At 45.9% G+C, this 16803-nt stretch overlaps 1 protein-coding gene across 3 annotated transcripts in view; it reads left to right on the top strand.

Annotated features, from left to right (window-relative positions):
- The window catches only part of PRR11 (proline rich 11), a 309219-nt gene that overhangs the window by 258979 nt on the left and 33437 nt on the right, over positions 1-16803 (top strand). For all 3 annotated transcript variants that reach the window (XM_078679847.1, XM_078679846.1, XM_078679848.1), the window contains exon 7: positions 1735-1844. In XM_078679847.1, coding sequence (XP_078535973.1) covers positions 1735-1844 — 110 coding nt within the window. The remainder of the gene's footprint in view (positions 1-1734; positions 1845-16803) is intronic.

The following is a 16803-nucleotide window of genomic DNA, read 5'->3' as shown; positions in this document are numbered from 1 at the left end:
CTTCCTGAGCTATCATCCCAATAAAAATTGGTTTGCAAAAATACTTTTTTTTTAAATGATGAGTTAGGATGAGGGTGAGGCGAAACTCATGAAGTTGAAAGCGGGAACCTGTGCACCTCTGCAGAAGTTTCAGATTTCACTTTCCTGCTTCAGTGCTCGAGGTACAAGAGCACTGTGTACCTGCCCTGAGGGTCAGCACCATCAGTTGAAAGCAAGTGTAAAAAAATCTGTCAAAATGTGTACTTGGGTGATAGTGAGAGTGTGTGTGTGGGGGGGGGAGTTGGGGACAGCGAGTGTGAGTTTAACTGAGTGATAGGTGTGACTCAGTGAGAATGAGACTGAGTGAGCACAAGTGAGAGGCACTGAGAGGGAATGCGTATGAATGAGTGTGAGGAAGTATGAGACTGAGTGAGAATGTACATCTGCATGAGTGAGTGAGCATGTGTTTGTGAATGTGTTACTCTTGAGATTCTACAACTGGCCCTGGCACACAAGCGAGTTCTTGTCAGATGGGGGACCCCACTACAAAATGCTGGCAGTGACATATTATAGGTAATTCTTGACATAAGGTTACACAGGGCACAATTTTGATACTGGCACACCAGAAGTAATACTTGGCAAATGGGACACCCATGGCATTGGCATATTGGAGGTCATTTTTTGCATAATGAACACCCATTGCAAAATACTGGCTTGCTAGAGGTAGAACGTGGCATATGGAACACCTGTGGTAAAATGCTAGCACTCAAATACTGGACGTAATCCTTGGCAAAAGGGGCACTTGTTACAAAATGCTACAATGCCACCCTAGAGGTAATTTGTAGGATTAGGGACACCTGTGGCAAAATGGTATCGCAGGCATACTGCGTCTAATTCTTGGCATAAGTTGCACCCATAGCAGAATGCTAGTGCCGGCATTTTTTTAGGTAATTCTTGGCACATGGCGTGCCGTTGGGAAACTGCTGAAGCTGGCCAATTGGAAATAATTCTTGACGTAAGCGTTACCCATGGCAAAATGCTGATGATTACATACTGGTAATTTTTCTAGGCATTAAGGAGGACAGCTATGGGATATGGGGTAGGAGGGAGAGAAGGCAACCTTGACATAAAATACTAGAGATTATTTTTGACGTAAAGTCAAACATGGTTTTTTGTCATGAGGGGGCACCAATAGCATATGAGGGGCACTCATGAATAAATACTGGCACTGGCCCCGGCACATTGTAGGTAGTTTTTGACATACAAGCCCCCATCCACTGCACACTTTGAAAACTTTTGGATTAAATACCGGGGAGCTTCAGGCACGCCTGTGGATTTTGAGCAAATATGCGTGCAAATTGTGCCTAAGATATACTATATGACGGCAGTTTTTCAAAAACTTTCTTGGGGAAATAACCCCGCCGGTCTTACTTCCTTGATGGAATGTAAGGTAAGTATGTTCCCCCACTTTCAAAGATCACCCGCTGCTACTGCCTCTCATCACTAGAATGGCAGAAGAAATTAATAACTACCTGGTTAGGCTTAAAAGTGAAGTAGAATGTTAGAATACATATAGAAATAGCTAGAGGGTCTCCACTCCGAAAACACGGATTGTTCAAAACATTTGACTGTACATAAGAAATGATGGAGAATTGTAGTAGCATGTATGTAAATAACATTCAATATTGCATTAAAGCTCATGATTTTGAGCAAAAGAATATCTGTCTTAAATGCATTTCTTTTTTTTTATTGCAGAGATCCCCCAAAAAGCGACGAAGTCCACTAGTGAGTGTGTCCGATTTGCAAAGTGTGAACCTAAGAAAAAACTCCACATTACCTCCAAAGCGCATCACACATATTTTAATGTAAGTAATATTGTCAATAAATATTATGATTTCATTATAAGACTGTGCTGGTAAGCCCTCTGCATGGAGAACAAATAAAAGTGTGTGCATCATTCAGTGATTGATGAAATACAAATCTTTGAGACACAAGAAATGTAGTGTCACACGCTTAATCGCGGTCTGTTGTCCTGCAAGTTTCAGCTGTGTGTGCCTTCTGTAATTGAGCAACTAAAAAGGCAATATTGGCTCCAGTGGGATAGTCATTTGGTCTTCCAACAAGAGGTCAGTCTGCGATATAAAATAAGCACCAACTAGAACCCTCTACTCGTGAAAGGAAGGAGGGAATTTTGGACGAGATCAGCTACAAAGAGGAACAGAGTAACTTGTTTGTAAAACGTTGGCTCTTGAAGTTGACACAAAGATGTGTTCTACTATTTTTATTCCTATAAACTGGTTTACAACCAGCAATTATTAGGAGTCTGCCATTGAAAAGCAGGTTTGCAACTAACGAGTGTGGTTTATGGCCCTGACAAATAAGTTACCTGTGGTAATGCTCTTTGTGGGTGTGCTCTATCTAACTGCAGATTGCTCACCTTTTGAATCTACTTAGGTGCCAGACTGGATCAATAAACTCTTACCATTGCTCATGTGCTCCAGCAGAAAGCACCATCAGATAGCATTCCACCTCCAGAGATGACGCAAAGCCTCTTAAAGGCATCACCACTACATGCTAATGTCAGTCAGAACAAATTCCAAGCCCTTAGCCACTGAGTGTGGCCGCCAAAAATTGAATTTGCAGTGTGTGAAAAGTAGTTTAGTACCTTATTACTCACGAAAGTCCACTCCACAGAAGGGGGAGAAAGGCAGGTGATGAGGAATCTGTCGTTAGATAGAATTTCCGCCTAAGGGAGCGTTACTGAAGGAAATTAACATATTCTTCTGAAGGATACTCCTAATCCCAGACTCCTAAATTTTTGTGAACCACTACTAAAACAATGTCCCCTCCAAGGAGATAGGGCTGAGGAATGGCCTTACACGAGGAGTCCTTCAAGACTGAGCAGGGGAAAATACCCGCTTTGAGGACTTTAGGATCAGTGTAGTAATTCCTAAGTAAAAAGCTGACCGCTGCACACAGTAGGCTGAAGTGCCAGCAAAAACTGAATGCGTCCTCTAGATAACCATGAGAGGGAAACTGGAGCTCAGAATGCCAGGCACAGTACATTTTGGGAGTTGGCAAAAAGGTCTATTAAGGGTGAGCCCCTTTTGGCAAAACTACCCTGAACCACCTATGGGTGCAGCCACTGTCTGTGATCAACAAGATGACTGCTGCAACTTTGATTTGACTTTATTTTCAGTGATCTTGCTAAATGATTTAACATTGGGGAAATCCTGCAAAGTGCCAGTCAGTGCCTCAACACTTCCGACAGAGAGTGCATGACCTCATTCCCCACCCTCCTCGTTGTAACACCGCCAGGAAGACATGATGTGCTTAAGCACTTGGAGCAACCTGGCCTTCATGGAGGACAAAAAGGCTTTTATCCAGTTTGATAGCATTCAGCTTCAGAAAGCTTATGTGATGGAGCTGTTCCATCAGAGACCAAAAGCGTCTGATCTCCACATCATCTAACTGACCTCTCAAGCCAATGGACGATGCTCCATCACTGCCATGATCTCAGGAAAAAGCAAGAAAACAGTCTGCCGTACGGCAGATTGGTATCTGCCATCCACCACTGAAGTTCATAAGCAACTTAGTTGGATATACGGATTGTCCAATGCTGGGCCCACTTAAGACTCCAGTTTTATTGTGGGTGATGAATGCCCGAAGACCATACAGTCCCAAAACTGTTACAGCTTGAACAGTAGCTCTTTCTTGAAACCTCCGGAGCATAGCTGGAATGTCACGGACACGCTGCAAAAGTGGAAAAGCCTTCAAGGTGACTGTGTCCAAGACCACTCCCATATTGGTGATGTTCTTTTTAAATATTTTATTTAAATTTTCAAAGAAGAAAAAAAACAAGAGCTGACAATTCCTGCACAGAAAAGCCAACAGGACAGTACATCATTATAGGCAGTATAGCACTTCAATACAGTGGATTACGTAGCATGGTAATAAGCAACGGGTGTCTCCCGCATACACGTCCGCAGATCATGTGTAGATATCTAGACCACAATCATCACTGCGAACCCTGGTATACATGAATATGATATAAACCTTAGGGGGTGTATGACCAGAAATACACAGGCAGACCCATCCCACCAGCAGTTGAAATTCCAGAACATACATAGGAACATGAATAAGTTAAAATAGTACAGAGATGCATCATACAACTAATTGTCAGCAATGTGGACACGCTCAGGAGACTTGGGTTGATTCCAAGCCCAGTCTAGAAACGGTTCCCATATGTTGCGGGGCCTCGAGGTTGGGTGCATTAGTTCCCAAAAAGTACTCAGCTGTGCGTGGCCATATGTGACATTGTGTAACCAGTCCTTAATTGTGGGTGCCCTCTTCTGCCCCAAGCGAATAGCAACATGTGTTTTAGCATAAAGTAAGAGGAGTGCATGCAGCTTACGATGCTTTGGCGGTTTATCTTTCACATACCCCAGGAAGCCCAAGACGGGAACATCTGTACAGCCTATAATTTGTTTTACTGTAACAAATATCTCAACCCAAAATTGGGCTATCTGTGGGCATTCCCAAGCAACATGCAAGAAAGAGGCAGGAGTATATTTACAGCGCCGGCAGCTCTCCTCTTCCCTAAGCTTCATACGGTGAAGCCCCACAGGCGTCCTGTAATATCTATGTAAAAATGTAAAATGAATCAGGCGTAGTTTATAGTTTGGAGAGAGTTCAGTGAGCTGTCTACAGCAGAACTCCCACTGGTCTTCTGTCAGTGGCGTGGGAAGCCCGCTGTTCCAGCTCTGAAGGGACTTGGGCTTCCCCACCAGGTTAGTGTTTTGCATTTGGGTATATAGACGTGTAACAAGCTTCCGGGGGGAAGAGGATTTCAAAATATTCTGTAAAGCAGGCAATGGTGGAGGGGCCGTCCCATAGGGCATGGCATGCTGTATGCAACTTGTGATATAAAAAGAGCTCCGCAAAGGGTGTAACCTTACCTGCAGTCGCCACCGGGGGAGGCCTAAACTCATCCCGAGGATGCAAGTCTGCGAAAGTGTGTAGGTGCATATCGTGGGCTAGAGTTTTGCTGATCCCATTCCGGATACAAGGAAGCATGGGATTCCGCGCCAGCGGAATGGAAGGGGCATAAAGTAATGGGATATCTGCCATCTTCCACAGCTCGCCCCACGTCCATCGCAGAGTGCCCGCCCTGTCCACATCTCCTCGGGACGCTGTGACGTCTGATATAGTGCCACCTTGATCGGGGACAGGGGCCACCACATCAATCTTAACTGCCACATGTGGCTGGTACGGCGTCGTGTGGACCCAAAAATGCAGAAATTGTCTTGAGCACATGGAGCATATAAGTGCATGTCAGGAGCTCCCAGGTCCCCCTGCCGCAGCGGGAGAGTCAGAAGACCCCAGGAAACTCTGGCCTGTCCACCGACCCAAACCAAGGAGATCAGCTGTGATCTAAGGGTGGTAAAAAAAATGTTGCGTAAGGGGGATTGGCACATTGACAAATAAATAAAGGAACTTTGGAAATATGACCATTTTTGCCAAAGCTATTTTACCAGCCCCGGATAGGGGCAGTCTGGACCATAGTTCAACCTTCTCCTCCAGCCAGTTAATTGCCTTAGCAAAATTTAAGTTCCAAATCTCCTGCATGTCTCGGCTTAGCCACCCCCCCAAATATTTGACTTCCTCTGCTTCCCATCTCAAAGGGAACTTGATGTTATTTGGGGTGTGCCATTAGTCAGTGAAAACACCACTGATTTTGCCCAATTGATGGAAATGCCAGAAAGACCACCAAAGCGAATGAATTCTCTAAGGATTGGGTCCAAGTTCTCCTCAGGGTTAACGATATACAAGGTCACATCGTCCGCATGTAGCGAAATCAGTAGGCTCCGGATATTAAGGCCAATGCCCCGGGCAGTGTGGTGTTGTCTGATCCGGACAGCCAGGGATTCCATAGCAATGGCAAAGAGCAGGGGCTCTTTGCCATTGCTATGGCTAGTCTAGTGCCGCGCGTTATGGAAAATGGAGTAGAAAGCAATCCGTTCACCCTAATCCGAGCCATCGGCAACGTATAAAATAGTTGGATAGTATTTATGAAGAGCGGGCTCAGACTCATACGTGTTAATATGATAAATAAATAGAGCCATTCAAGCGTATCAAACTCCTTTGTGACGTCTAAGAATATGGCGGCAGCATGCACCAATGGTATTGCGGCAGCATGTACCTCTGGATGGAGGTAATGCAGTACGGAGAAAAGTGTCCGCAAATTATGGGAGGTCGACCTCACAGGGATAAACTCTGATTGGTCTGGGAGTGCAATCATAGGGAGCAAGGGTTGCAGCCTATTAGCAAGCAGCTTGGCGAAAATCAATCTGTGTTTCTGCCTTTCCGGATTTTAACAGAGTGATTATTATAGCTTCCCTCATGGACTGAGGTAGGACGCCCACCTCAAGGGCTTCCTCATAAACCGCCAATAGTCTAGGTGCCAATTCCTCCACATATGTTTTAAAGAATGATGTAGTCAGGCCCTGGGGCCTTGTCAAGCGGTAAGCTCCTTATGACTTGAGCTACATCCTCCATCATAATGGGGAGATCCATATATTGCCTATGAACATTATTGAACCAAACTATCGCAATGGAAACCAAAAATTCTTGCTTACCCTCCGGGCTCGTCTGTTGGGTGGTACAATACAGATTAGAATAAAATGTTGAGAAAGCATCTAAGACCTCCGATTGACCCCTGATAACGTCTCCGCTAGCGGTATTAAGTTTGTGTATAAACATGGTGGATCTGGATGGGTGGATCAAGCCAGCCAATCTGCGGCCTGGTCTGTCTCCTTCACCGTACCTCCGCGCTTCGGCATATTTACTCAGGAATTTGACCTCGTGCTGGTATTCTTCAGCAAATTCCAATAATTTAGCTTTCAGAAGTGCAGCAGAGCCCGGCTCATTAGTGGAATAAAACTGGTTTTCAAGATCTTTTATCTGAGCTTCCAGGGAAGCAATGGTACCCCGAATAGCCTTCAATACTCCTGCCTGTCTAGTAATACACTGCCCTCTAATAAGAACTTTAAAGGCCTCCCATAGTGAGGCTTCGGTATCCACCGAGCCAGTATTAAAAGTGAAGTAGTCAGTAATATCAGAGCGGATTTCTTCTTTGAATGCCTCATCTAGGAACGCATGTGGGGGAAAACGCCAGGTAAAAGCGCAGGGGCGCATTTGGGAGTTTTACTCTAAGCATACATGGGGCGTGGTCTGACAGAGAGCGTGCCAAGTGGAGGACCTCCGAAGTCCAGGTAGCAACATCCCGTGAGACCAACCAAAATCCAGACGGGACCAGGCGCTGTGGTGACTAGAAATGCACGTCCCCTCTCTAAGGACGGGATGATGGTGCCGCCAGACATCAATTAACTCACCATCAGACATAATAACTTGTAAGGCGGCGCTAAATTGTGGATGTAGGGTGCGAGACGTGCCCTGTCTGTCTAGGTCATCATCCAATATAGCATTGAAATCACCACCCCACAGTACCGTACTGCAACCAGTAGTTCTGGACCAAATATCACAAACAAACTCTGGTGAATCCACACTAGGGCCATACACTGCTATTAAGACCACTGCCACATCCCCCAATCTGCCATGTAATAATATAAACCTTCCCTCAAGATCCACGAAGGTATTGTCCTCCCGCCAGTCCAGCCCTCTCTTTATCAGAAGCCCTAGCCCACGAGCATAATTAGAATAGATAGAAGAGTACACTGTGCCCCACCTGTTGTGGCACAGTCTTTGGGAAGGTGTGACATTGAAATGAGTTTCCTGCAAAAGACATATATCAATGTTATGTCTGGTTAGGTAGGCATGTACCAACCTAGCCTTCCTATTATCGTTTAACCCCCTTATATTCCATGTGAGAAACTTCACTGTATCAGTGTGTGGTCCTGCATAAATTGTTCACATACACATTGCTAGTCCAGATGATGTGTAGACACCCAATAACAGTCCCACATTTCGATCCTCAACGTACCGGCATGTTGGCTAAAAACAATGAAACAACCCCTACTCACCACCGACTCCAGCCCCCCCAATCAGGTTGCAGCATACCCATCCAAAACCTAACATGTACCAACATATAAAGCAATGAAGGGAAATCTCCCATGAGGGCGAGGCGACACCGGCAAACTACCCCGTCTGCACAGGGTGGCCGGAAGTACTGCAGAAGAGCAGGCAGCAAATACAACCTGAAGGGAAACCTATTGCGGGTAGCTGTGTGCCTTATAAGTTTAAATAAATAAATAAATAAATAAAAATAATAGAAGTGTTCTCGAGACACGTGGCCCCCAGGTACCCCACAGCAAAGCGAGGGAACAGGACGGAGAAAAGGAACATGGATAGATGCTCAATAGAGCCATCAACCCGTTACATTATAGCCCACCAACATATCGTTTGAAGGCAGGGGATCAGAGTTAATCATTGTCACTAAGATGGCCCACTGGGTTCCCACCAGCAGCATCCATGGTTTTCGCCTCTTTCCCACCTACATGCTTGACAAACTTCAAAGCAGATTTCGCATCCCTGAAATAGTGAGCAGTTCCGTCATGTGAGACCTTCAGCTTGGCTGGCTAGAATAGGGAGTAAGGAATCTGCGCCTGCATGAGAATACGCTTGTGGGAAGGAAGTCTTGTCGGGCTGCCTGCACCGCCGGGGTAAAGTCAGGATAAAATGAAATGGTGTTACCTTTATGGGAGATTTGCCCCTTTTCCTTCGCCAGGCGTAGTATCAGATCTCTATCCTGATAATTCAGTAACTTAGCCAGCATGGGTATAGGCGTCGCACCAACAGGCGGCTTAGGCCCCAGAGACCTGTGGGCCCTCTACACCACAAAGGTCTCCATTTTTGAATTAGCGGTCGTCTCCGGAATGCCCATAATGCGGAGGTTATTCCTTTTAGACCTCGCCTCCAAATCGTCATTCTTGGCCCTAATAATTCCCAACAGCTTATCCATATGTAGCAGCTGTTCTTTGGTTTCCACTTGGAACTCGTGGAAATCAGTGTGTCGATTTTCAAGGTCATCCAAGCGGGTCTCGTGGGTAGCTACCTGTGTCTTTACAGAATCGAATTGCGCAGTCAGAGTATCCAATTTGGTGTCTATGCTGCGTAAATTAGAGCGTATCCCCAACATCAGGGTAATGAGGTCTTCTCCCTGATCGTCCGCCGGCAACACGTTATGGCCAGCTCCCTGGGCGTCTGATTCAGGGTTTGTTTGTCTCGTAGAGCGCTTATTTTCAAAATTCAGTTTGGGTTGCTTCGGATCTTGCTTGCCCAGCGACTGTACCCGGTCACCCACCTTCCGTGCGTGTGTCAGGTCCTGACTGCGGCACACAGCCAGCGTAATCCGGCAGCTTAAGTCCCGGGCCCAGGGTCCCACAATTCGCCACCACCCCGCAGTGCACCTCCAAATCCACCAAGGGCAAGGCAATAATGACACAGCAACTGCAGTCTATCCAGTTGCAGCCACACCGCAGCCGGGACTTATACGAGTTTAGACATATAGCACCAGGCGGAAGAGAAACCTGGGCTCGCAGGTTAATCAGGGGCTCTCTCTCACCCTATGTCGCCTCCTCGGGTCCTCGTCTCCACAACTGCCTTGTATGGCGATGCCTCTGCTCCTCAGCAGAATCAGCTCGCACCTGTGCCACAACTTAGCAGTGGGTATGCCCCACAAACCACAGTCAACGCAGCCGTTCAATAAAGTACAGCTCCGGGTGCTTCATCAAGGAAATGGCGGGTGTGCTCAATGGGAAATCAAATCTCCGGTCCACCTGTGCCAGCAGCATGTATTGCCACAAGGATGTTCCCCTCACACCTGAGCTCTGTGCAGCATAATTGGCACCATCTGGATCGCAGCCTCAGCAAGTGTAGTCGCAGAAGGAGCACGGTCACGTCAGCCGATCAGCCCTCTCACACCGCGATGCTGCGATAGCGCTCCCACAAAATGGCAGTCGCGGCCATCAGGAAAGCGCTACCCCTGTCTCCACGGGTATAGCTCCCCCCGCTCAGGGACTCATCACCTTGTGCCACATCAGCGCAGGGAACAGGTCAGACCGCAATCCTCCGGCGAGTCCCAGTCAGGAGCGCCGCATCTGCGCTGTATGTCCAGGGCCTATAATCTCTTTGCAGCCTCGGACACGATTTTCAAGGCTGCCCGGCCACGGCAGAGCTCAGTCACAGAGCGGCCATTCCGCAGCACGGCTAGCCACGCCCTCCTATTGGGGATGGTTAAAGTTAATATTTGGACACACTGATAGAAAATCTAAAGCTGGACAGCAGTGACATTGTCTTCAAATAATGACACTACAGCCCATGTCATGAGCCATGAAGCCAGTGGTACCCAGGTCCGAACAAATAATCTTTTTGGCTGCATCTTGTCTAGCTTGGACCTTTTATGCTAAAGCATTATGTATGTCATCAGATAATGCTGGCAAAACCTCACACCACATGTCTGAGAGGATGTGGTCATAGCATCACAAAAGGTAGAGGACATTTAAGGAACATGGTGGGGAAATGCTCAGAGAATCTACTTTCTTGCCCATTGCATCAATTCTTTTTGATTTTCTGTCCGTTGGAGTGAAAGGAAAAGAGATAGGGTTGACCTTACAAGCGGATGCTTGCTCTACAATAATCTCCATAATAGGGTGCTGCATTAAGAGCTTAGGCTCTCCAGGGGCTGGCTGTGGCTGCTTGCAATGGAGCAGAAATGATTTGACCATGTTGTTGTTAATGGATTGACCAAAGCCTCATTAAATGGCAACAGAGACTCCGACGTAGAAGGGCTAGGTTGCAAAATCTCCACCAGATTAGCCTTAGTCTCTTCAGTTCCAAAACGTCTGAGAGTAACTAGCAGGGCCTGTTACACAGGAGTAGATGTGCACAGCCTGGGAGCCAGGGATGGAAAGGTCTAACTTCATCCCGGGTCAGTCAGTGCCGGATGAGGACACGCTGGCAGAACTATAACTAGCTGCTCGATAGGTCTGTGAGGCCAAAAGGCATAGCTGATTTGAAATTGAAAATTTACAACATGGCCTCTTTGAACACAACATCTTCATGCAAATTTGATGATGACTATGGGGTAATTCAGGGTTCATCAGTTCTAGGATCAGTGTTTGGTGTGAGGAAGGCGGGGGCGGAGTCTGTTTTTTGCAACCTCTCCCTAGAGAAGGATTGCCTGGACTTGTCTCTTGACTTGACAAGGGTGATGTAGACTGGGTCCAGCCTCATGATCTTAATTGGGACTGACATTACTTATTATACTCTTCATGTATACCTTGGCATCCTGCATCCTGATGACTTTAGGCAGGGGTGGCTTCTCCTTTGGAGCAGAGGAGCGTCGCCTCACTTGAATTACCATTTTATTTTTCATCTTTGGGGGTAATTTATTCCCATTTTTGTTTCATCCGAGGGTCCTGAACAGAGCGTCAGCACGGGGTGGGGCAGCTGCTGAATGACAGAACCAGGGAGGAGGGTGAGCTGTTTGGGCACTTTTCAAAGTGTGCATGTCGCTTTGGCAGGCCGTCTTGCAGCGGCCAGCCAGACATGCACAATTTGAAAGCTCTAACCCAGCGACAACTGGGTTAGAGTAAGTGCAGGCCTCCATTGCGCCGATTGAGGTCGCTCCATTCAATCAGGATGCTGCTCTCACAGCATGAGAGCAGCACTAAGATTGGGGTCCGCACTGCAGCATCCAGTTCCTTTGAAGAGGTCCGGAGCAGAGGACTTCGGATCAGGTAACTTGATTTTATTGTTAATATTTGTGCACCTCAGGACTTGGAGTCCTGTTTGATGCAGAGGCATCATAGGCAGACGTCTTGTTTTGGATCTGCACAACATCTGTTTCCAGCATGCACAGCACAGTCTGAAACTTGTTGTCTCAGGGAGCAACAACCCTGCATATTACCTTAAAATAATTTGTTGAAGCAACATGGCTTTGGTAAAATTATTAATACCCTATGAGCTGAGCTCTGGATAAGCCAACAAAGGTGATCTTTATTAACGGCGCAGTTTCGTCATGTCCAGGGTTGCAATGGAGGCTGATGATAAGACCTCCTGACACACAGAAACTCTTACAAGAACTTCTAGATCAGGGTTGGTGCCTTGGAAAATTCATACAGTAGGAATCTGTGATTAGAATTATCCATAAAAAAGATGAGAAATCTGACGCTAGCCAGTGCTTCAATGTGTTCAGGTTCTGCAATGTTTAACTGCCGTTAGAAACAACACAGTTTATTTTCAGTATTTTTGGAAGGATTAGTATGCGTTTTAACAACGTTTGCTAGCACGCTATTCTAGCTAGAGATTAGCAAAGTAAAAATCTCGATCAATGAATCCTTCATAGATTTACATGGTTTTTAAATATTTCTAGTGAAACTTGGAAACATTTCTACATTATTAACATATCAGTAAAAAACTAAATAACTAAAGTAACCCATATGCATCAGTTTTTTAGGTCGAGCCTAGCGCAGTGCGCACGCGCTGCTCTAGGAAAACAACCTCTTGTAATCGCTCTAGACTTTTCACACGCTCGTGTGTGCGTGTTTTTTTTAGGCTTTCTTCCTATTGGTATTTTCATGCGAAGGCAGCACACAATTGGGCAAAGGCAGGTGCATGTCCCACCTTTGCCAGGAATTGTAGCCGCCCACAGCCTACGGCTTGTTATGCGCAGTGGCGCGCAGTGTGTTATCTGTTTTTCGCGTGCAGTGCCGTGCACAAGCGCGCACCACTCCCGGGCTTGTTATTTCCAGGGCTCTACATTGTGTAATCGAAATTCCAAAATTTGCTCACGACCTGCAGTACCTTTCTGCTCAGTTTGTTTATATTTCCATGTTACCTTTTTTGAACTTGTAAAATTCGTACACATGCTAGTTTCCTGTATTTCCACGACCGTCTAATAATTTAAAAATAGTGAACGTGTCCTTGTCAGCATCGTTTTCCAATTAACGCTGGCGCAGCACTGCAGTTTTTACCAGGAGCTTGAGTGAAACAACAATGTGAATTAAAATAAAGTTCTGTGCAGACGTTTTCTGCTTACTCCGGGCGCAGTTCTTCAAATAACAGGATAAACGGGCATGAGTCATTGGTGGAAACTCTAAATATTGTGATTAGCCTTGTGTTACAGTAAGCTGGCAGTCAACCACCTTAAAGCGCGACAGATAAGAGTTGAACTGTTTACCGAAAACGCGCCTATTCTGACACAGTTTTTCAAACTCGTGAAAACAAATCCCGCCGATACAAACTGGCCGCAGCCGCGGTTTGAACTGAATTCACACGACCACAAGAATTAGCCCTCACATTCGTTTTCAAAGTGCGATATGCGCGACACAGAGGCGTTCTTTCTTGACAAATTATCACATGTCCTTTAGTGTTGAAAATTCACCTATTCGAATCCCGGCATCCAACTCTTAGCCAAAAACAATCTGATTTGTGTTAAATCACCCTCCCTCTCTGCATCCGAAAATGAAACGATAAACACGTGTAACTGTGATGTAGGATAGGAAATTCGAATGGTGCAGTGTTCTTTCTAGTACTGTCTGAATTACAGGCACACCCTGCCCCCACTGTCACCTGTAACCATCAGTACTGAAATCTGCCATCTGGACACCTCACACACATACAGCACTTTCACAACTGTTATAACAGTTTGTGTAAAGAGTCCCGTTGATCTCCGGATCCAGGTCTGAGCTATGTCGTGAACCTCAAGTAACTATCTCTCTCCACAAATATTGTATGTCAGCACTTGTCTCTCAGTTTACAGTTTCTATTTCTTGCAAACACTTTACCTCTTGTATTTGCACCGGGAGAACACTCACACTATGTGTTGAGCTAATTCATTCGTGTTTAAAAACAACATGCATATATCTGATAGCCATGTAGGTTTTGCACCTCGAAGCTCAGGATGCTCAGGAATAGTACTGTGCTTATTTATCGTCAGGCTAATTTGTTGATTTTTTTTCTTCTTCATTTTATATTGTAATCATTTTGCAACTTCCGACTCGACTCATGGCATGGTCCCGCACGCCCTGCAAAAGGGGTTGTGGCTGAACCAGGCATCAGTTACAATACGTATTCGCTGACTGGACACAGTTCAAACAGTGGATTGCCGTGTCTTGCTCCCCTCGTGTGAAAGCCATCTCCACACTCTGGGCAGCATTGATCAAGACAGCAATGAAGGGTTGTGGAGGCGCCTATAGATCTTTCTGTCTCACATATTATACGCTGTGCAATTGGTCCTTAATGTTACCCTTTGACATCGGGATTACCCAGAGGTTGAAGCATGCGCAGCGGTGATTCGGTGTCTTGTGTGAACTAGTCCGTTCGATTTCTGGTTTAATGAATGTGTCGAGTGAGCGTACACGGATTTAGCACTCACTCACCTTCGGATTTAGCACTCCCTCACATTTGAACCACTTCACGGCACAGGTGTTGTTGCTCACTTCTCTCCTTCTCTGCACTGAGACTTTCAGAGCAAAGACACGAGACACTCTAACTCTACTGTCAACCCAGGTCTGCACTGCTTCATGGCACTTTGTGGTACTTATTTACAATCCCCTTCCATTGTTTGTACCTAATTTTTCCCATTGTAAAATTGACGCATGGGGGGCAAGTGGCTTGTAAATAAGCCCATGTGATACTTGGAGCCTCATTTACAAATGTAAACTTATACTTTTGTGTAATTGTACTACTTTTTTGGTATTCACAAAGGTAAACTTAAAGCAAAAGATAACTTTACTACCTTTGGGTATGCACAAAGGTAAGCTACTACTAGTAAAGGTAGACTTTTGGTCGACTTTTACCTTTGTGAATACGAAAAAGTAGTAAACTTATACAAAAGTTGTGAATCGATTATAACAAACAGAAATAGAGTGCGACTTTTGCAGTTTGTTGGTCTGAATATTATTTTGGGGGAAAAAGTTTCAAATGAGAGGAATTTGATTCATCAAAGCATCCTGCCAGACTTGATCACTTGCAGGACAGCTTGAGAAACAAACAAAGCACGGCTAATGAGACACTGTCTAGAGTTGATTTGATGTTCAAAGAGATGTTCTAATACACTTTATGAAACATTACTAAGCAACACTCACATTGACCTTCAAGGATGGTTGTTATCTGACAGTTTCAACCACCTGCGTCTTTCTCCCCTCACTGTATTCATAAGTATTATGTATTTGCTTATATCTTTATGCATACTCATGTCCTGCGATGTTATGCAAGTGTTCTTTTCCTTTGTTTATGTAAAGCGCTCTGATACCCACGGGTCTAGCTAGTGCTATATAAAACTTTATAAATGAATAAACACAGCTGCCACACTGCTCTACAACAAAGCTTAAAACAAAGGCCAAACCAAAACATCTGGCTAATCACTTATAAGGTCCCAAAGGCGAGACCTATTGGCTATGCCAATTCTTGTTTTTCATTCAGCTGATTATTAGGTTGATGGGTGTTCGCCCTGCTGGCCCTGTTGGATTCTTTCACTGCTCTCTGAAAAGTTCTTGCTCTTTTACAGGTTCTTCATGCATTAAAAAGTAAACCTCTCCGAAGCTGAGCAGTGAGTGAGCAGTGAGCAGAATGGCCCCCTTCCTTTAAGCCATGGAATCCTTCCAGCTTCTAGAGCTTTCTGTCGACCCCTGGAGCCTGGCTTGTCGTTCTGCGCCTGTGAGGTGGTACTGATGGAGAAGTGGCAGCTGCTGGTTAAGTAATGGAGAGTTGAACGCCTGTCCGGAAATGGGAGGTCAGAGTGTCCACCCTGGGCTAAAGAGGGCTAATGGTGGCCTTAGAATCCATTATAGAAAAGGCTGGACAAAGTAGAGGGGCTTTGTGGCGGTGGAAGCACACCAGGACCAGCTGGAAATCAAAATGACTGCAATCGAGGCCTCTGTGTAGGAGACTGGATCCAAGGTACTCTGGGTGGAGTCAAGTCTGGATCAGAATCAGGAAAGCACGGAAGGAATATCAAAAGAAGGTGACTTAGGCCCTTCTATCACTTGATGCCAGGGTTGACTAAAAAAAGTAGACTTCAGATCCCACCGTAGAGCCCGCCTGTGGCATGGTCCACAAGAAGGATTCTGTAGGCCCAGAAGCCTCAGCCACTCTCACTGAGACCCAGGTCAAGTGTTGAAACATCAACATAACAACCGGAATATCCTGGACTCGTTGAGGCAGGGGAAAGGCTCAAACGCACCATGTTCAGAATGGCTCCAATGAAGTGGAGCCATTGTTAAGGAGCTGGGTGTGACTTTGGCACGTTGATGTAAAAACCCAATTATGTCAACAGGTTGGCTGTTGTTTAGGGGCGGCTTACTACTGCTTGAGGAAAGCTTCCTTCAGTAACGAGTTATGAAGGTATGGGAAGACTGGTATTCCCAACCTCCGCAGATGGGCTGCAACTATCACTACCATCACCGTTTGGAACACCCGAGGTACGCTGGGAGGCCCAAGGGGAGCACAGTGAACTGAAAGTGTTCTTGGCCTACATGAAACTACAGGTAGCGTTTCTGAGATTGCAGGACAGGATGCGGAAGTAAGCATCCTGCAGAGTCAACACCACCACCCCGTCTCCTGGACCAGGGTAGACAGAGCTTGGGCCATGGTGAGCAGTTTAAACTTGTCTTTATGAAGTTCAGAGGATGAAGATCTAGGGTGAGGCGCAGACCTCCATCCTTCTTCGGCACCAGGACATACTGAAAGTAACAGCCAGCCACAATCTTTGATGCAAGCATCCCCTGTATCACTCCTTTTGGCAAGAGGGCCTGAACTTCTTTCTGGAGTATGGGCAAGTGCTCCTCAAAGAGGTGTTGT

This window comes from Lissotriton helveticus, chromosome 3_1 (genome assembly GCF_964261635.1).
Source record: "Lissotriton helveticus chromosome 3_1, aLisHel1.1, whole genome shotgun sequence".
In the NCBI taxonomy this organism is placed as follows: domain Eukaryota; kingdom Metazoa; phylum Chordata; class Amphibia; order Caudata; family Salamandridae; genus Lissotriton; species Lissotriton helveticus.
Note: the sequence above shows the minus strand (reverse complement) of the source record. Positions and strands in the feature narration are given on the sequence as shown.